Source organism: Rhopilema esculentum, chromosome 18 (assembly GCF_057945365.1).
Source record: "Rhopilema esculentum isolate cy_ngs chromosome 18, ASM5794536v1, whole genome shotgun sequence".
Lineage (NCBI taxonomy): Eukaryota > Metazoa > Cnidaria > Scyphozoa > Rhizostomeae > Rhizostomatidae > Rhopilema > Rhopilema esculentum.
In genome coordinates this window covers 1,990,161-2,011,400 of record NC_142832.1, presented here as the reverse complement: position 1 = coordinate 2,011,400, position 21,240 = coordinate 1,990,161, and the positions used below count along the sequence as shown (strand labels likewise).

The following is a 21,240-nucleotide window of genomic DNA, read 5'->3' as shown; positions in this document are numbered from 1 at the left end:
ATGAATGTTTTTTAAGTAAAAATCAAAGTATGCTTCCTGCTGGCGGTCTCGCAATCCAGTTTCATAAATTTATTACATTAATTGTAAGTTAGCAACAGAACAGGCGCGTAGCTGTGACTGTCTTTGAGGGGGTCGGCTATGCGTTTTCTTCCTCGCCTTTCAGTTTACGCCTTTCAGCTTCCAAAAACCAAAATTTCATATTGCGTAAATGGGAATTCATTTTCAAAAATCGTTGTTTCCGTTTATTTTGTAGCGACGGTTATTTTGTATGGAGACGTAAGCAAAACATGACTTTAAGTTGGTATAACTTGAAGCTATAAAGAAAATATTGACAACGTTTTCAATCTCCTTCAATAAAATTTCAAGATTTGCAGTAAGTTTTGTCAGCTTATCAATGAAGGTGCATCATTATGGAATTGGGTAACCCCTACTCAATACCTATCTTGGGGTCCATTGAGCCCTTTGTTGTTACATCAAAAGTGCCTCTAAGAGAAGTTACTTGATGTAACTTATTTAGCAAGTGCAAGAAACTATTTCGAAAAAATTATTCATCAAATGAAATTCGCCTCCTTTTGACTTTTACTGAACCTCGCCCTGGTGTATATGAATGATTAAAGAGCTTAATTCACCACTGCTTTAAGCATTTATGGTCGAGTGAATTCATGGCCAAGGTTCTGCGGTGTAGAGCAAATAATAAAAGTATCAGCAGCAGGTTGAATTCATAGTCATCAATAAGGCAGAACAATTCATTTGATGAACAAAAGCGATGTCCAGTAACGAGGCAGCAATGGGTAAAGAAATTTCAATAGATTTCTTGATCAGAATCTAGTGTATATGTGATAATCTGCAGATCGTGTTTGTTGTTACTCTTGCTAAATCCAGGAGAATATCTTGTGTTTACAGTGACTGCTTTCCAGGAAGAGGTCCTTGATCTTTCATTTGCAAGGGGTTGCAACGAAGCTTGGAATTTCGCTTGTACGTGAGGTTGAAACATATGAATTCAGCAAAAACATTGCTTAGACGTACTAAAGGATGAATGTTATCTGACAAAAGGCCTTAAGCGGGTGCTTTTATCGATTAGAAGCAGATTTGGTAAGATGAAGAAATACATGGATGATCTGATAAGAGAATCCTTGTTGAGAGAAGTGTATTTCAAGTCGAAATGAAGATTGCTTAATTAACAGTGAAGACACTCAAAGGAACCTTATGCTGCACAATAAAGGCAAGTTCAAGAGAAGATCGGTTACCTGCTCAATAACAGTAGTCCAAGACAATAAAAGCTGTAAATATTTTTCTTGGCAAGAGGAATCTTTTAACACTGATATGACTTCACGAAACGCAACAAATGATGAAAGGCAAAAAGAAAGATTCATTTCATGAATTGACTTAGGAGTAATTTCAGCCAACGTTAGAAAAACTTTGAGAAAATTGTTTGACTGAAAATTCAAGAGAGTTTGTTACTGGAAACTTGGGTAGAGGGTTGTAAACATGAATACTGGGACACTTTCACAAAAGAGGATGATAAGAAACTTGGAAGAGAGACACGCAGCCGGCAAACTAAAAGTCAATGCGTTGGATAGCAATGGGTTGTCGCTGGTGCATCAGTTTTCTTATGATGGTAACATGACAGGATTGCAATGGGCAATGCAACATGGAGGAAGTGCCACAGCACGGTGGGTAGAAAAGCTGCATCGGATCGCATTGTCTGATAGAAAATACAAACCAACTAGTCAATTGTTTAGGATGCTAGGAAGAACAACTGACGACGCTGAAATTTTAACGAAATGTATTTATATAAAGGGGTACTATTTTAGCTTAGTTTCTCAATCCGTAGTATGTCATTAAAGGCCCCACACCCTCTCAACTTGCAAAAGAATGCAATAGCACACATTCGTCGGCCATATTCATTTCCGTGCTATTTTAAAGCTTTTCAGTAACGGTGGATTATTTTCACAGCAGATAACCAATCCTAGCATCTCTAGCTGCTAGATTAAATAGAAGGGTTTGTCAGAGTTTTATCAATAGCCTATCTTGGTCTGCAACCTACACGAAATTTAATGCACCAAGATAGGCTGTCAGCTTATGGCTGGCATTGAAAACTAGAGTCTTTTTATGGTAAACCAGATGTGACCTCTGGTTCCAACCAAAGTTTTCGTATTAAGTATTCCAACAGATTACTGGTTGTCTTTAGGTGCTGCATTGCATTGCTATTACATTTCTATGATCCAACGATTTTCTTGGGATTCACAATTGAATAACAAAGTGCTAGTGCAATAGTAATAGTTCTGGTTTTAAAGCATTAGACTCACGCTCCATCCGCCCATAAGCCCAATCTGAATACCTGAGACCAAAACTTAATTTCCGGTAAACAGAACTCCAAATTTCTTCAAATAGCACACCATCCAATAGCCAAAAAAACTTCAAAACTGCGGTATCGTTGAGTGAAAAATTGGTCTGCAGGGTTCAAAAACTCTATTCGCTGAGCCTATTCTTCTCGATGTTTATTTGACCACCTTCTTTCGAAAAAAAAATTGCTTTGAGACAAGCTATTAATTACCAGACAAGACAAGCAAAACAAGTGTTTTTCAAAACTTGCCGCTTGAAATGGCACGCAACGTTCAGCTGAAACCAAAACGAGGCCTGGGTGCATTGGAGGTTCACGCAAAATGCAAAATGCCCTTCCAATTTTTAGTTAGGTAAAAAGCCATTTCTCCTCACTGCTTTGTCGCCATGGTGGAAAGAATGCATTCCAATCTTCTTGGAAACTAGACAACAACTTTTTCAAAATTCCTTTTACAGCAGAAAGCTTGGGTTGTGGCTGATAGATAATCTCCATTAAGCAGTAAATCAATATAAAGAGGAAGAGGATAGCTAAATTTGACTTGAAACTAGGCGCAAATGACAAGATTTTGCTACAAGTGCTAAAAGCGCAATTTGGCACAGCATATACCCTTTTATGTGCAGCAGCGATTAAATGAGATACACCTAGGAAAAAATCTTAAATTCGAGCTGGTTTGGTTTTGTTCACCATTGTCGCAGCTTAAGAGAATTTTTTATACCAGAACCGAGCAGGAGCAATGGATCCATTCTCGTTCGCAGGCTGCACATTTGCTGGAATTACCTTCTTAGTAAAAATCCGATATGAAAAATTTCAAGAATCAAATTTGTCTTAATGTTTGAATGCCCTCCATTGATTTATAGATCATCGGAAGGCTGCGTGGCATCCCACTACGCAGCAGCAGGCGGCCATTTGCATGTCCTTCAATACTTACAGGAGCAATCTACTCCGGGAATTGACATCAAGGTATGAATTTTTTTTGTTTCTGAAATGTAAGTTAGAGTTATATATTTGGACAATTAAACATCAATCCTTGAGGGCCATCTAGACGAATTGCTGCTGTTACGCTCCGGAAATGAAGAAATGGATGAAAATAAACCACCAGAATTTATTAAATGAAAAACGCTAATTTTCTTTTTTTGCATTGCAGGACACCAATGGGACATTTGCGCTATACATAGCAGGTAAACAAAAAATACCAGAATCTATTTCGAGCCCTGTGCTACCAAAAAAAGCTACGCTGCAACATCCCACAATGCGGCCTGGTCGAAACTTTCAAAATGTCGGAAATTTCGTGGCCAGCATCGAGACAAAAGGGCAATTTTAAATGAATTTCTTGTTAACGTATAACAAATCTGAAGGGTGTCTTAAAATACATCTTGTCGACTCTGCAAAAGCTTTCTAAGTTGCAAAGGGCTCTAGAGTACCCTTTAAAACTATTTTTGTCAACATTAACATTGATTTGTACCCTTGATTGCATCAAAACAAGACGGGGACCGAAAGTGGCACTTATTTCTACGCAATACATTCATGTATCATCTGTAATGATATCTAAAAACTTTGATTCAACTAGTGGTGCTTTCTTCGCATTATCAACACGTTTTTTGTTCACAGCTCAGGAAGGCCAATTAGATTGTTTGATGTGGCTAACAAAATACTCACGCTTGTCAGCCTCAGAGCCATCTAACGACGGAATGACAGCCCTACACGCATCTGCGCAGGAGGGCCATTTGGACTGTGTACGGTATCTTATTCAGTTCGCAAGGTGTTCGCCCACACAAACAGACTTTAGTGGCTGCACTCCGCTACACTTTGGTAAGAATATCATTTATAAACTAAGATATAATTGTTTTGTCGGGTGAATTAGTATCAAATGATATTCGCATAGTATTTGAAGAGCTAGTAATTACTTGAGGTCGGTGAACAGGATTCAAATACTGTTTCTAGTTGCGAAACATTTTTTCATTAAAGCAACGTAGTTAGGCCATGTTAGCCCAAATTACTCCATGTTCATATGGGTAACGCTCACTTTTCAGAATTGTAAATACTTCTCTCCCCTTGTAAAACTAAAACCACGATGTCCATCAATACTATACTTCAATTTTGAATTACATTTTGTCTTAATTTGTCTTCTGTCTACGTGTCTTTCAAACTTAACATATCGAAACTTTAGCATCCGCTGAAGGGCATTGGAAAATGGTGAGGTGGCTGTTGGAACACGGAGGGGTGCAAGGGGACGAGGTTGATAAAACAGGAGCAGCATCGATACATTTGGCTGCTGAATACAACCAGCTAAAAGTGCTAAAAGTTTTCGTAAAGCTGTGAGTATTTCTTTATGACTTTTCTTTCAACATAGCTGATGCTTTAACTACATCAAGCCGATAGCAAAAGGGGCGAGCTTAATGAGGGCGACACTACTGGAACTAATTGGCACTACCCACCAGAGCAATTACCCTTTTTCCAAGGAAACAATCCTCTGAATCTACCCCAAAATCTCTAAAATTCGATTGCCAATGTAAAGAACTGCAAGTGACCGAGAGAACTCAACTGGACTGTATGATACAAACGTTTTTATTTGCAGAACATTTAGTAAGACGAGGCTAGTTTTTAAATTAGGTTGATAATGACTTCCAAATATGTTCTGAATCCGTTGAAAACTGATATACTGTACATCTCCAAATAAAAGAAAAAGGATACCTAAATTTGCTCTAATTCTTTGGCTACAGCTAAAGCCTTATGCAAGAAAGTGTCCTGGTCATTCGTCTCGATGCGACCACACGTCGTGATTCCTAGACCTAACAATACAGAGAGCTAGCAACTCCCCTCAAAGTCAAAGTTTTGTTATGTCATTGACTCGAACCCCAGACCACCGAATCTGCAGTCCGCGACCCTAATCACTAAGGAATCCTCACAACTTTATGGAGGTTTTTTGAGATTACTCTTAAAGCCATTATTATCATCATATCTTTCAGACGCAGTAATTTGGTGAAGCAAATAGACGGAACAGGGCGAACTCCGCTTGATATATGCATCGAAAGGGAACACACGGAATGTGCAGATTTTCTAAACACGGTGAGGAGCTATGAACCATGCATCATTCTTATTTGACAAAGGAATTAGATACTCTGGTGCAAACCAACTTAATTGTTTATCTAATAGTCCCATATCTTTTACTTGGTGCTCCTTAATTTTTCCTTTACGTTCAGTTAAAACTAGAATGAGATGTTATATCGCTTTCAAAAAGTTTAACTTACTAGCGATCTCCTTTTGAAAAGAGAAAAAATTCTCGTGTACAAAAACATTAATCAAAGATTGTTTGTTCGTTGTTTTGTAAAAACGATCAATTTTCCCAACATTTTGCTGCTGCCTCTGTCAATGGAATTGATTCACACATAGAATAAGCAGACTTTCGTATCTCAATCTCTCTACAGTGGCAAAATGCGATTCCAGGCGAAGAAAGACGGGTAAGACACAAAACAAGCCTAAAGAAAGTACGCTTTGATGAAAGCAATGATGATGCTACTAATCAAACCTCACTTCCAGTCCAGAATAACAATAACGAGGCTGAATATACGATAGACAATGAGCATATGCTTATACAAGGAGGAACGGTGGAGGAGGATAGGCTAATAGAACGAATGAGAAAGAACAGGGAAGAATGGCAGAAGTCGAACATAATTGATATTGAATTGGATGAGAAAGAGGGGCCAGATGAAACTGCTAATAAGAGAGAAGATCGTGGGCTCAAAGGAAGCAGAAATGTGAGAAAACGAAGTTCGTTCAAGGACAAAAATCATAAGTACCAAGCACGCTCGCGAACTTTAAACCGGGGCAGCATAGGCCATCTTCTAGACAAATTGCATTTGAAAAAAGGTCTTCAGGACGCCTCTGCATTCTCGTTGCCACACAGGTCAACAGAACGGAGTACTCGTCCGGATTTGATCCAAAGTGTAATGGAAGCAGATAAAAATGCCGGACGGGCCTTTACCAGGCGACCGAGTTTGGAATTCTTCCAAGACCTCAATTCACAGTTAAACTCGGGAAGAAAAGAGCCAAGGAGCAAGTCTCAAAATGAACCGGATGTTCCAGTGACCATATTCCAGAATGGAACATTAAGGTCCTCGCGGGATAATCTGAACGATTTAAAGAAACCGGATGAAGATGCAGAGAACAGAAAACTCGGTTACTTTGGCGGTATAGGAAATATTGCTAATGAAGCTGTGAAAGACGAACAGCGCGGAAACGTTATCAAAACTGTTGAAAACAAGTCAAAAGTGGTTGAAACAAAAACAACAGTTGTCATTGATGGATCTGAAAGATTTAAGAAAAGAAAAGATACAACGAACAGCGAGGAAACCTCGAGGAAATTCTATAGAGGAGCCAGTCACGAGCCACACCCACAGAAAAAAATCAAACTTCCAAAAGGCTTCATAGGGATATTGCCTAACACGAAAAATCGAGCTCCAAAAAATTCGACCCATGATACAGATAACGGAAATAAAAACTCGACTAAAAGATGGAACTTTGGAAAGAGCAGAAAAAAGGAGAGCATCGACGGGAAAATTGAGCCGGTTAGCAATAATGCATCGTCAGCTGACACGAAGGAGCATTATCTTATAAGAACACTACCTCTGCCGAGTCATGGAAGTCATGGAGTAATCCGCCATGATGCAGCGGCCTTCTTTTCAAGTAATCTCAATCGAGACTATAAACAGGTTGGTAAAAAGTGCAAACTAAGGAAAGCCTCTTTGAAAACCTTTGCTTTAATGACCCTTTAAAGACCTCTGTTGGTCCTCGGGCTTTCAACCTATCCTAGGCTTAGGCTATTCGTTATGTTTCAACCAACCTAATTATCGCAGTTAAATTACTCACAAAAACGCGATAAAGTCGGGATTATTTAAAAGGATTTCCAATGGAGTATTTTTTCTGTTTAATCAAAGACACTTGCATGGATAAAACTTAAGGAAAAACACTTTTTCTAGCAAATATCACAGCAATGATTACTACTATATTATAAATGGTAAACGTAGTTTAAATCTTACTATTCTACAAACGTTTGTGGGGCTGTTTAACTCCAGGCTAATACTCTGAGCCAGAAACAGTGGTGAATGTTTGTATCAAATTTCAACATCTCTGAAAAAATTCAATTTTTGCCTACTTCCCGTAGAACTCCGGTCGCTGGTCAAGTGTACGGAACACAATTGGCTCTTTTGTTTCGTCTCTAAGATCTGGAAAACGAGAAAAGGTATGTAAAACTCATATATTATCATTAAAGCCGTCATGAAGACGTATATTAAGTGTCTTGGAAAGGATTTTAATAACCAGTTTATTTGCCTTCGTCAAGCTATCGTAAGGAAAAATAATATAATATCTTGATATAGAAGATTTAGGAATTTTAGCGCAATAATATCAAATAAACTTTGAAGTTCCCCATTGACTTCGATAAAGATGTCAAAGTCTATCAACAATTAGCCAATCAGTGAGCCCTTCGATGTTCACGCGGTTTTTGATTGGTTAATAATGATTGACAGCTTGCTGAAGCCATTTTTAGTAAATGTCGATTTCCTTCAACCAAAACAGAGCTTTTAAAAAGATATCAGAAAATCTAATGCTGCACGTCGGTAAAAAGATAGTACAGTAATGGAAGTATCAGCTAATGCTGTATGGCAATCAAAAGGCATCATTTAGGGGTATTTACAGATGTATCATTGCAAACATTTTTTGCAGATTTACAAAGTGCAAAGCATGTCAAGCATGGACAGTGCAAATGACGCAATCTTTGAAAGAAAAGGCAGTGACAAATTCAACATAATAAAATCTATTCAATTAAAAACCAAAAAACGCAAATCAATCTCATTGGAACACCTGCCATATTACTCTGCCGCTGGGGAGGAGATCCAAGTACCCAACCAGCACAAAGTGAACACGAAAAGGCTTTCAGCATTACAGCCCGGTTACACCGAGCCGGATTTATCAATGCTGACGTCAATGGCACTTGACCAGACATTAAAAGGACGGGTAGAATCGGTCGAACCGGTAGAAGAAGAGCAGATACCGCCGCCAAAACCAGAAGAGTCCCTAGACTTTGTAGTGGCAAATAAACAAACCACTGGATTTGAGCTAGACTCACTTCAGATAAATAATACAGTCGATGGAATGGAAACCGGGAAGGCCTTAATGTGGTGATACCACCGCACAGTGTTAAGGGTAGAACCTCGCACTGAAGGTGCCATATTGAATCAGTCTCGATTTCATGGATTTAGAAAGTTAATTGAAATTTATGTGGTTCTATAGTGTTAATGGCAGGGGAACGGTTGAGCAACCAAAGAAGTCCAGGGTTTTAGCTTGGTATTTGTGTCTCTTGAGAAGGAACATGAAACATTTACTTAAAGGAGCAATGAAATCCCTCCTCCCTTGTGCTAATAATATTAAATGTATTTGCCTTTGATATAATATCATCGTTTCTCCTTCATAATAAATCTGAAGGGAGGGGGGGGGGGGTTTACAGCGCTCCACATTACACCTTGTAAAAATCACTGATCAAAAGGTTGGGTACAATGGTACATGTCCTTATCTTCAGATTCCAAGATAAGGACAAATAACAGAATAAATATAAGAGTGTCATGACTGAAGTAATTTTAGATCCCTTTACATAGTTCACGTAGTTGTAAATAGTAAAATTAGGCTTAGTGTTGAAATCAAACATCCTAGTTGTGCAACGCGTTTAAATAATAATTTCCCAAGCAAACATTAAACGTGCTTCTCACTTGTAAGAACAGTTCAATATATCACAGGGTTGCAGAACTGCCTTGTAAGGACATTCCTTGAATGCCCCCGAAAGCTAACTGCAAAAAGAACTATGCTACAGACTTTGTAGAGAAGGGGACTCTGATCTATAAAGGAATCAAGAACCGAGATACCGGGGGGCAGGGGGGCCTTGGCCCCCCAAAAACTTAGTAGTATAAGTAAAGTACTTTTATTTGGTAAAATATGGCTGTTTTTACACTTATTTATATGGGCTGCCCCCCCAACCAAAATGTTGTATATCGGTCTTTAAAAGGAACATTAGGTTTCCTTCTCCAAAACCTATTTTTTCTGGTATATGGTTGTTGTATTTGTTTTAAGTCCATACTGGGGAGTAAAAACAATTTCATACGTAAGGGGAAAATTCCTTCTGGGAGGCGTTTGTTATGATACAATGTGGTTGTGTGAAAGATTTTTAAACTTTGAATGATGGAGTTAATACTAGCTTAAATTATCGGGTATATTATTAAAAAGTCACATTATGAATGTTGCACCCATGTTGTGGAAGAAAGTAATAAATTTTTGTACCATTTGAAAGTTATATGTGATGTTAAGATTTTGATATTGATAAGTATCGGGAATAACGATGAAACTGGAAATAAAGAACCGATTCAATGTCGTTTCAAATTCTTTGACTTGAATGAATACAAGGTTACTCCAATATTGAGGGCATTGGGCAGAACGAAAGCATTTTTCCAAATATATTTTTTGCCAAATGCGATAAAGAAGAAAATAAAACATTGTTTGCATGAAAATAAGAATATTACTGCCCTTTTACAAATATCGCCTCAACAAGAACGAACGTAAATAATATGGTAGTATGATGGGCTAGGCCACAATGTTCGTGCTCTGGAAGTGCCAGTTTTGACCTGCCACTATCAATAGAAGAAACAACAACACACACTTTACCGATCTATGCCCGCGAATGCTTATGGGTAATTGTTCCGTAAATTGTACTGGTACCCTACTTTAAACTCACTTGCAGTCTTCCTAAACATAGCCTTATAAGAACATCGAGTAGGTAGGTAATCAATGACCAAATTATAGACCAAACCATCAATGAGAAACCCACCTGCCAATTATAAAGAATGATAAGAACAGGACCCACCTGTAGAACCTAATATAAACCATCAATCATGATTCTTCTTGCGACAATGAATAGTACATTTCAAGCGGCTTGTTTTGATTCCAATACTGAAACAAAAACAATACGCGGACCACTTGATAACATGGTGATCAAAGATAGCGCCCATATTCAAGTCTTATCGTATCGCAAATGTACCTTAATATGAGCCCCGTTTATATGTGTATTTCCCCTTATTCTGTCACAGTGTATTCTAGTAAATGACATAGAATGCATTTTGAAGGATGCTGTGAATTACGCAGTATTTGGAATATTAGCGATTAGAAACTGGTGATATAAAACTGTTATTTCAAGGTCTTTTGACACAAACTTTTATCTCAAAATGTTAGATAAGACCGATTTATCATAAGTTTGAAATACAACTTTATCTGAACCGTCTATTGCCTTGCTACTGAGTGATCAAATTTCGATATAAAATGTGCCATTGAAGCTAAGCTGGCCACGTCAACTAACTGCGGCTTTTTTATTCTGAAGGTCTAAAACCTACGTGAATGTCGGTAAAAAACAGCAAATCAAAAAGCTACCTTAGAATAATTGCGATGTTGCTGAGATAAAGAAAAAATTTCGAAACTTACCTTTTCGTTTATCTGCTCCAAAGTCATGGATCCTTCCAATATCTGTTTAGCAGAGAAATTTTTTTTGATAGAACAAGAAGTAGAAGTGTGGTCTTCAGAAAATTATTGAATTTAGAGACACAATCACCTAAGTACCCCTTCATTAGGGAAAAATCAAAATACTGGCAACAAATCTGAATCTGAATCTAATGCAGAATCGAGAAGCTGGCGGTGCATTCATCCTCCCGTCAGCAATATTATCTACCATTCTGTTCGATATTTACAACCAAACGTGATGTTCTGGGAAGGGAGGGGGGGGGGGGTATTATTTCAATCTGGTCTTGCACATTGCATAAGAGTAGGAACGGGTCTAAACAAAAGAGCATTAAATGTAAATATTAAAGGCCCCATAAAAACGTCATATCACACCAAATCTAGCAACCAATGTACAATCCAAATTATGTGATATAATTGCTGCCTGAATTCGTGCTGTAATTCGAAGACTATAATAGGCTTGTGACGTCATTGAATTCCTTTGAAAAGATGCTTCATATCCCTGAGCTGTAAATACAGTCTTGAGTAAAATAGAAAACATTAATTTGCATTTACCTGGTGTTCACCGGAAGATAAAGTGACAAATATCTCAAACTGCTTCGTTTCAAAAGCATTTGCATTTAGTGATTGCGTCACAGGGTTCTCTTCGCTTTGTTCTGAAGATAGAAATATTGGCCATATACAATCTAACAAAAGTTCCTTTCCATTTAAAAATATGCTTAAAGATAGTCTTAAATTTCAAGAGAAAGATAAATTAAGATGATTTTTCAGGAAACTAATTCACAATTCACAACATTAGTCGATGAGACGAACACTGTATTTAAGAACCTTGGGTAGAATGGTTATAAGTGTGCTTAAGCATTCAAAGCAATTGACAGATACTAAAGGGCTTAAGCCAGATTTCAATCAAAAATTGACCAATCAGTGAGTGCGATTCCACTCACAGGCTCATTGATTGGCTAATATTGCTTGTCAGATTATTTAAGCCACTTTTATCTCTGTCGATTGTCTTTGATGTTCATTGACAAAAAGAAACTATTCGACAACTAGCCAATCCTCCGTCCAGTTGAAGTCAAGCAGCATTTGCGATATCAATTTTTACAAAATAGACGGGGGCTGATTGATGCATTTGAAACCTTTCAGTTTTGGTAGTCACCTAGAGTATTCGGAAGATCACACATATATTGTTGACTGTAGTGTCGACAATAGACATAAGATGAAGGACTATAGACCTTGATTTCGAAAATGACATACCTTCCTTCTGCTTCGCAAGGCCCAGTCGCTTTGAGAGGTAAATCGACAAATGATCAACTGCAAAATAAGATGATCACCCTCAACTTACCGGCCCGAAAATTACACTTTTGAAAATGGGATGGAAATGATTCTTTCTGACGATTAGTTACCTAGTATGATGTTACTCTAATCAGAATTACCAGGGGTTTGAAATGGTTGGCGACCAAACATTTCACGATTAAAAGGTTCAAGAACAAACTTTGCCAGCCAAAAAAAATATTCAAAATAAGCTAAATTCCTCCTGATTTTGTGGAGTATTAAATCAATAAAAATGGCTTTGTAATTGTTACTGTTTTGTTTTTCACTTGCGGCAAAATTCGGCCAACTTCTGCCTTTTCGGCCGAATCAATTTTCGAAAGAAGACAGAAAAAAGGATTTTTGCTTTCAAAACGACCAAATGGCAGCCTTGACTCTACCTCGAATCAAGCTTAAAAGGCGAAGAAAATTTGCATAAGAAACAACGAATCGTTTGACACTGATCTTCTGATATAAAATTTGCATTTTATGATATTTAATTCATTATCTTAAACTAGCAATTAGAATGAAACTAGATAGATAAGAGTGTTAATCACAGGCATGAAATAATTTATGCGTGGGATTTTGAACACACATGGTAATTTCTTTAGGAAACTAAAATAGAAATAAAACAGGGATGTTTTATAACAAAATACTGCTTAGCTGTTTAGCTTTTATGAAAATATACAGCAAAGTACAGCAACGTTTTAACATAATATACAGCAAAGTGTAATCATGTTTTCTTAATGGTTCACGTAGGGGGTGAGAAGGTTTTTGCTAACATTAAGGAGCTGACGAATAGTCAATGGGCTTGGTAAAGAATAGAACGCAAACTAACCTGTAGCGATTGATGACGTAATGAGATATCTAGCCTGACTGTCCATCGATCCTGCTCCTTCGTTGCGGACCAACGGGCGAAACACCAACTCTATTTCCTATAAAATCAAAATACCACGTCATAATGTTCGGAATCTAGACACGAAATCAAGTAGATATCAGTTACAGCAAAATAAAGCATATTGTGTATATGTTTACCTTTGTTTTTCTGAAGTTTGGGTGTAATTTAAATACCTTTTTTAAGGGATATTTCTAGAAACTGCTTTATAAATTGGGAGGTCAAGAATTTAGAGGACGGAAGGACATCATAAAATGCTACCTTACCCTTGCCTTTTATCAGAAATTCACAGTTAAAGAGCGATATGTTCAAACAAAAACTGCACGAGAGACACACAAGCCTTAAAATACTGCAATAAATGAACAAAATCTGCTCGGTGCGTAGGGAGATACATTTAGATTTCATAACAGTTTTTCCTCTACCACTATTTTTATCGCCACTAATCTCTTGAAAAAAGATTCAAGCTTCCCTATATTCAAAACAAAATTAACTTTGCAAAGATGTGGAGAGTGGGGAAGGATTTTTCATAAACAAACAATTACAGAAAATAGATGCAAAAATCTGATCGGTACCTCAGGACCTTCGACAGACTCTTTCCTAACATCAGATGTTCCTGTCGTATCAGAAACACAGACACATATTAGAAATTTGGTAGTTTTAACAACAATCGCCTTACTGTTGGAATCTGTTTTTATCTTTAGAATAAATACACAGCATAATCTCTGGTTTTAACCACTATACATCATTTCAGGCACAACATATAATTACCGTCCTATAGGCGAATCCGATTGAGAACAAGGGTGAAAAGTGATGAAAAAAGATCTGTGATTTTGTAGTTACAGAGGACTAAAGATAGGGGGTCCAGTGTGATGAACATTTAAACATTTTTAATGTTTCTGTGTTTACCAATTTCTGTGCTTGTAGGCAACTGGACTATATTTTCCATTTTTCCTGTTTCTTTCTCAGTACCTCTCGCTAAAATGTGCTTAATGTTGATAAACATCAAATGCTATTCAGTGGCTATTCTAAAGTAACAGGTAACCGCATACCTCCCTCCATCTCTGCCGTTTCTGGTACATTCTTTCGTTTTTTACCAGTTGCAACTACCTTTGGTGTCGGCATTACTGGCATTATTCCCTCTCCTTCTTCAACCGTATCCATAGCTACAAAATCTAAACAGCATCAACGTTATCTGGTTACATAGTAAGAATAAAGGAATAAAATTGAATTGAATTGAATTGAATTGAATAGCCAGAGTTAAGATTGGTCAGAAAAAAGTAATCAAAAATGCCACACCCTAACAAGAATATTTCTTACACAAAAGAAAGAGGGGTCCACATACAGCTACATTTGTCTGAATGGAAGCTAAGCAAAACATTTTTCACTACGTTCTATTTATGCAAAAATATTTTAAAGGTTGTCATGGACGATAAAAAAATTTTTTTTTAGGCACAAATTAAATACTGTCAAGGATTTTTGTGGTTCTGCTAAAAGGATTTTGCGGAAAATGCCTTCAGCTACAAGAGCTAAAATGGAATCAGTCACAACACTCCAAGTAATATCCGTTAGAGTGCAAACATTAGAATTCAAAAAATGATGTTGGGTTAATACGATTTTCAAAGAAAACAAGAAATTACAAATGAATTTTTAAAACTTACACATCTCTTCCATAGCCCTTTTTTGTTGCTGCAAATACGATAGGAAAATGTGAAAGTAACCATAGGCTTTTTTCAATAAATTATCTAGATTTATATTCAAGCTTATGTATGCCTTACGTTTGCTCACAAAATGAGCAACTGGGAACATACTAAAAAAACAGATCCAATTATCTTGCAGCTTAACCGTTTACAGGCACCGAAAATACGTGAAGGTATGTGATATTACGATTTATTTGTCGAAATACAGATTACTAATGTACTGTTTTCTTTACAGTAACTTCACATTAAAGACGATATAAGGTCAATATTATTCTTTTCCCCACTCTGTAGATTTTAGAGCGGCTTAAAAGATTTAAATGAACACAGAGTGAGTAGGATGCTCATAAGCTTAGCAGGAGATGTGCTTCAAGATACAAAGAATTCAAAAATACACGCTTTTTTTATTAGGAATCTAGCCCGATACCTAGTTCTTGAAGTTCCTTATTTTTGGACCTTTTTTGATCGAAATATAGTTCCTTAATAGTTCCTTACTTTAACTGCATATTTTGTGCTAAATTCCTTCGTAACACGCAATGAAACTGATCTTTAACTCCAAATGACTGTAAACGCCTTCCTAAATCTTGATTGCTTGCAATAATAAAAATGGTCAAAATTGAAAAGTTCCTTGGGGATTTTGCCAATAGTACCTGCGGTTCTTTAATTTTTACCGCTTTCTACATATAGATTCCTTATAAAGTGGTTACTTGCAAGAAAGCGTGTATTACTTTTACTAAATATTTCAATCAAATACGTCAAATTACTAGTCGCACCTGTCTGAGCATTCTTTGCAGCCTGTTTTGAGCTTGGAGCTTTAGGCCTTCTTCTATGCTTGTTGTAAGCGCTTGTTGGTTGTGATGACTGTTCAATTTTTGCAATACTCTTTCCTGAAAACAAAATTGACACCAACCGTAGTCAGTTAAGATGCATCAAATACAATTTTGAAAGTTGTTAATACGATCTAATCTACAAAAAAATATCGGTTATAATGTGTTAATCAATAATGCACGAAAGAGCGTGATTCACACAAAAAAAGATTATTTCTCCAATACTACACCTAAAATGAATATAGAGAGTGCTTCCTAAGTGTACCTGTCTAATATACAATTACGATCCTGAAAATTCTACTTAGTTCAGCACTATATGTAACAGTTCACTAACAAAAAAAGGATTGTTGACTTCAAAAGCTACAATCAAGTCCAAGTATCAGTATTGATGAATAAGAATGTATAGTTATCTGCATATTTCAAATTTTTCAAGGAAAGGAGCACAAGATTGTGCACTAAAAAGGGTGTGGCAAATATTTTTGGTAAATTGGGGACAAAGGAACACATACCATTTAATTATCTTTGTTTGATACACAGAAAATTCTGGCTATACAGAGCATTTCACATATCATATGTTTGTAGCAAGTAGTCAGAAATAATGGTAAACATGGCTACTTTAGATTTGGAGGATTTTGTACTGGGGGATGTTATATTGTTCACTTAAATTCAAGATGCTTGGAGTTGTTGAGAAATGGAAGTGATTCAACGAGAATTTCTCATTAAACACCTGCCTGGCAACAACCTATCACTGGCTGACAACTCTGGCATATGTGATAAATCCTTAATTTGAAGAATCATGTTTCACTTATAAGATACTAATGGACGGTAGGAGGATGTAGCCACATAGCCTTTTTGTAATAAAATGGAAAGTATCTATTGAAAACTGCTAGCTTACTTGGTGGGCTTCGTATTCTTCTCTGTTTGGGTAAATCTGAAGCAGATGATATTAGAATCAATCACATTTTCAGCTCTTAAGTGTAAAATTTATATGAAAACATTTATTGAATGATAATTTATGTTTGATGAAATATGAATAGTGTTTGTTGCACCAATTTAAGTAAAATTATCATTCTTAATATTTATAGAAAGTATTTTTAAGTGCAATTATAAACTTTGTGACTTATTATCAATAATAGGCCTTTTTACTGCTACCCCTCTCAGATAGAAATGTTTTTAAAGGCACTGTGTCAGTGGTCAAACTTTTAGAATTAGCAATAGGCTTTGCAGCATGTTTACAACAAGAAAACATTTTTGAGAATTAGCCTCGAATAGAGGATTGGGTATGTAACATCAGGTCTATTGTGTAGTGCCACGATTGGTAAATGTAAATGGCCAGCAAAATGCCTCAGGACATAGCACATTAAAATGTTTATGAGTCATTCCCCCCCCCCCCCTCCAATTAACTTGCCAAAGCATGTTTAACCTCAAATGACAATCCCAACAGAAAGAAAAAATGAAGATGTGAACTTTCTTGCAGTACAGAACTTGTAAATGGCTTTAATTGGACAACTATACCAGTCTTGCGCTTGCGTTTTTCTGATTGACCTATTTCAATCCACAACTGGGCATATATTTTTTATCGTGTTTTTCTGACCCTTAGGCCTGGTTCAGATGGTGTATCATTCATGTGCCATATTAAATAAATTCAATTTAGTACATGATTAACACAGCATCTGGATCAATTTGGTATCAGCACTTTTCATTTTATTTGATGCAACTATTTCATTTGAAACATCACAACATACTTGACATAAGTAGGGTTCTAATTTAGATCCCGAGTTTTCCTTGTGCCGGACTAAATGCATAAATCACGCAAGTTGTTAAAATATTGGGTTTGAACAAAGCCTCTATTATTTGTTGAATGCAAAAGTGAAATTCTTGCCATTGATGTGTGATTAAGAATGGCCGCCTTTGGGGGCCTACAGCATACTTAGGATGCTCAGGGGAGTTGCTGAAACACCAGCCTTCATTCCGTTGAAGCCTGCCACATGACATTGTAATGCAGGCAACATTCTAGCTTTTGATTACAAATTATAAGAAGCAAGAAGAGATAGACAGGGCCTGAAAACAAATCCTTTATTAAATGTGGCAATTTTTGTAGTATAGCTAAAGTTTTTTAACTCCTCCTATTCCGGTTGTTAATTCTCTTAGCAGTACTAATTTCAATTTGTTCATTTTTGCCATCTTGGTTGCTTTGCAATTTCAATTTGTTCTCACTCAAAAATTTTTCATTACCACAGCTGTGAGTGTAAAACAATAGCAATCAAATAAAAATGGTCTGCATTTAATACAGTGTTTAAATCAACTGCTGTTTTTTTCTATTTTATTTGAATCAAATAGCTCATTCAATGCGGCACATGAATAATACACAGTTTGAACCAGGCCTCATTTTGACGTTTTATGCTCTGAGGAGTGTCAGACGAAAAATCTTTTAGCAAATATGTTATAAAATGTTTGCTTTTTTCAAAGCCATTTTCAAAAATAAAGATATAAAAACAAGGATGAAAACAATAGATAAAGCATTACGTTACTCTGATTTATATGTAAGCTAGAACTGACCTTATCAATTAATGCATCAAAATTTGGATCTGGTCTTAATGATCGCTTGGAAATTAATTTCTTCCTGCAGGTTGGGCACTCTTTATTGCTGAAAGGAAAAGGTCAAAAAGAGCTACAGAAATGGAAACATTATTCTCTAAAATTACATTTGTTTGTTGGCTGATCTCTGTTGACAAAATAACTGTTACATATCTATTTAAAAATAAAACTTTACTTCACTTAGCAAATACAGTTTTGTGTAAACACCCCTGTTTCAAAGAAAGGCCACTGGTAAAAAATGACAAGTTTTAACATTAGACCCTTTGGCAAAATGGGCACATGGAATATAATTTGAAATTTTGTCAATTCTTTTCAGCTTAGCATATTGATCCTTTAGAGCTAACAGCTTGAGAAACAAGCATTTTTCAGTTAAATATTTACTTATTGTATAAGATCACAACTTTATTACTTGAAGGAAAGCAGAAGAAAATAAGTGACTGTTGAACTCATAAAATGAAACATGGATTTTAAAACTTACCCACTTCTTAGGGCAGTGATAATGCATTCCTGACAAAACCTATGCAAGCACTGGAAGAAACAAGCATTTACATCATAAGTATATTAAGAACATGAGCAATAGACCACCACAGAGTTTGCCGAGCCATGATTTAAGAAGGAACAAAGCTGCAATAAAAACAATGGAGGCCTATATCAATTGTGATTGAAAATGCTTCTGTAGCTGAAACAAGGCCCATTGTTAATAAAAAAATTCAGATTTTCATTTTAGTATTTTTCTCTATCCATCATGAAATTTTTGCTGGTTGACCCCACCTGAGCAATTTGAGCTAGGTTTACAACAATAGAAGTCCATCATGGCTTCGCAAACTCTGAAACGATCTTTTCATTTTAAAACCAAATTTTCAAGTACCAGCATATATCTGATGTACAAATAAACAACACTTACATCATATAGACTTTTATACTTAGAATTACAATATCATATTCTAGGAAACCACATTCTTATTTCAAAAAGTGGGAGAATTCTTGGATTACATTGCTATAAGAGGAGGTGGAATTTCAGACCTTACAGAAGAATTTTCATGAAACCATTTTCTATGTTGGTACCATTAAAAGGCATCAGTCTAAAAATATGACCATGAAATGTGGCAACACAGCAAAACTATAAAACTTAAATATTGAGATTAGTTTAAAGCACTTCAAGGAAGTATATACCTCTTTTGTTGTCATTGTATTCTTAAGCATGTCCAAACATATAGGGCACATGAGCTCACTATGAAGACTCCTTGGTGAAATTGCAATTTCTGTATCATCTGTGATGGCCTCATGGGGCTTTCTGTGCAGCTCATATAAGCTCAGCTCTGAAAAATGCAAAATCAAGAAAACTATTATTAATCAGATAGGGCTTGAACAAAAAGGAAACTAGATTTTTCTTATAGTTTTATCTTAAAGAAGAGGAAATTCTGAATTATTTCATAGTACACATAGCAGAATCAGTATTCTGCATTATGCCAAACCCAGTGTGGAATCAATGTAGCTTACGCCAGATATATCCGGTGTGGACTAACAACTTCCCATTGTATTTCTATTGTTTATTGGCGTATATCCGGCGTGAGCTTTACATGGATTCCACCCTGGTGCCAAACTCATTTAAAAAGCTTGTTTAACTAGAATTCCTAAAAACACATACAATGCATGATGTGAAGTAACATTTCTGTGATATATCTGATTCGCCATGAAAAAATAAAAATAAAACTGGCTTGATATCTTTGTGCCTTTTTTGCCCAACTGATACTACAGCGAAAATGTTGTTGTGTGTATACCAGCCTGCATCCATTTCCCTACGGATGTTTCACTCTATATTGGCTTCAGTTTTTCATCTAATAATGCTTAACTTTTGGCAGTCATTTGTTTTAGGTTATCATACCGTAGTTAACTGACTGAATTTGAAAATATTTTCGCGAATTTATTCCTCGAGAAACTTTTTCCAATCGAGTTGTAAGCGGCGATAATCACACACCTTTTCGGTAGCGAATAGAAAAGCCCCGGTAATTTTAAAGCATCACGCAAACATATTATCTTACCCCATGATCTTGGTTGAATTGACTGTTGACTCTGTTGTGACATTATTTCTTACTAGGTGGAAATGCAGAACTAAAGAAATAAACGTTATCTTTAGTCACTCTTTTTCCTTCGCGTTGAATTGAGTTTCAGGGCAGCTATTGAATTGGATTCGGCCTCTGCCTCGTTCAACCCAACATCCAGTAACGAGGTCGGCGAGAGGCTTAGCTCGGCTCTCGGCTATTTTTTAACATCTTCAAGCACCTAAAAATGAATGCATGTCCTACCTAACCCTTAGATATTGAAACTGAATACTTTAAGTGCCGATATGAAAGCACTGAAATTGTCCACAAGACAAGTAAAGGGGAAACTTTTGGCCGAGGAAACGCCCTGACGTGGCCACTCTCATTCAGAGGTGTACCGTGAGATCTTAAAAAGACCCCTTTCCTCTGACTTTTATGTGAACATTTAATAACCTTTTCATTGTAATGAAATAATAAATATAACTGAGATGTAAATTACATTACATGTAAGAGCCTTCTTTCCTTCTAAATTTTGTATTGAATCATATTGAGGCGGTACTCTTTCCAAATACCAAGCAGTATATCTTCCTCTAAGTTTCGCTGTACTAGGCCTGACAAAAGAAGCCATCCCTTTATCGGTGATTTTCCAGATGAGCTTTTGTAAACCTCTGAAAACACTGGACACGCCGGGGAGACAACCCATTCCAGAGACATCAGAAGCATTCCTAAGTTGGAGGGGCACAGAAAGGAAGGGACACTAAGGTACATCTAAGAAAGAGGCATTTTTCAAAATTTTGGTGCCCCTGGCAAAATCTGTAAGAAAACAGGATCAACTTCAAACATCGTCTATCAATTCTGCAATTTATTAAATTCAAGTTTAAAATTTATAAAGAGGTGTTAAACTCCTAATTTTTGTGATCCTTGTTGTCAGATCTTTCTAAAAATATATTTAAAATTGGTATTGAAATAATTTCTTTATAGG

At 36.5% G+C, this 21,240-nt stretch overlaps 2 protein-coding genes across 3 annotated transcripts; one reads left to right on the top strand and one right to left on the bottom strand.

The window, feature by feature from the left end:
- Nucleotides 1–119: 119 nt before the first annotated feature.
- On the top strand, nt 120–10,298 carry LOC135696737 (uncharacterized). Its single transcript, XM_065216228.2, has 9 exons — nt 120–1,673; nt 3,202–3,304; nt 3,489–3,522; nt 3,953–4,153; nt 4,512–4,659; nt 5,311–5,410; nt 5,770–7,053; nt 7,506–7,583; nt 8,066–10,298. The coding sequence occupies exons 1-9, from the start codon at nt 1,489–1,491 to the stop codon at nt 8,522–8,524; spliced, it is 2,592 nt and encodes an 863-aa protein (XP_065072300.2). The 5' UTR covers nt 120–1,488; the 3' UTR covers nt 8,525–10,298.
- Nucleotides 7,312–20,408, bottom strand: LOC135696743 (E3 ubiquitin-protein ligase RING2). 2 transcript variants are annotated; one of them, XM_065216234.2, is made up of 15 exons: nt 20,259–20,408; nt 19,390–19,535; nt 18,695–18,744; nt 18,178–18,265; nt 16,514–16,549; nt 15,565–15,678; nt 14,756–14,783; nt 14,147–14,269; nt 13,670–13,710; nt 13,041–13,137; nt 12,149–12,205; nt 11,450–11,550; nt 10,862–10,903; nt 10,251–10,336; nt 7,312–7,566 (listed from the first exon to the last, which is right to left on the bottom strand). In XM_065216234.2, the coding sequence occupies exons 1-14, from the start codon at nt 20,299–20,301 to the stop codon at nt 10,277–10,279; spliced, it is 1,026 nt and encodes a 341-aa protein (XP_065072306.1). In that variant the 5' UTR covers nt 20,302–20,408; the 3' UTR covers nt 7,312–7,566; nt 10,251–10,276. The 2 variants fall into 2 exon arrangements, with proteins under 2 accessions (XP_065072306.1, XP_065072307.1); XM_065216235.2 differs by having other exon boundaries at nt 14,147–14,260.
- Nucleotides 20,409–21,240: the final 832 nt, after the last annotated feature.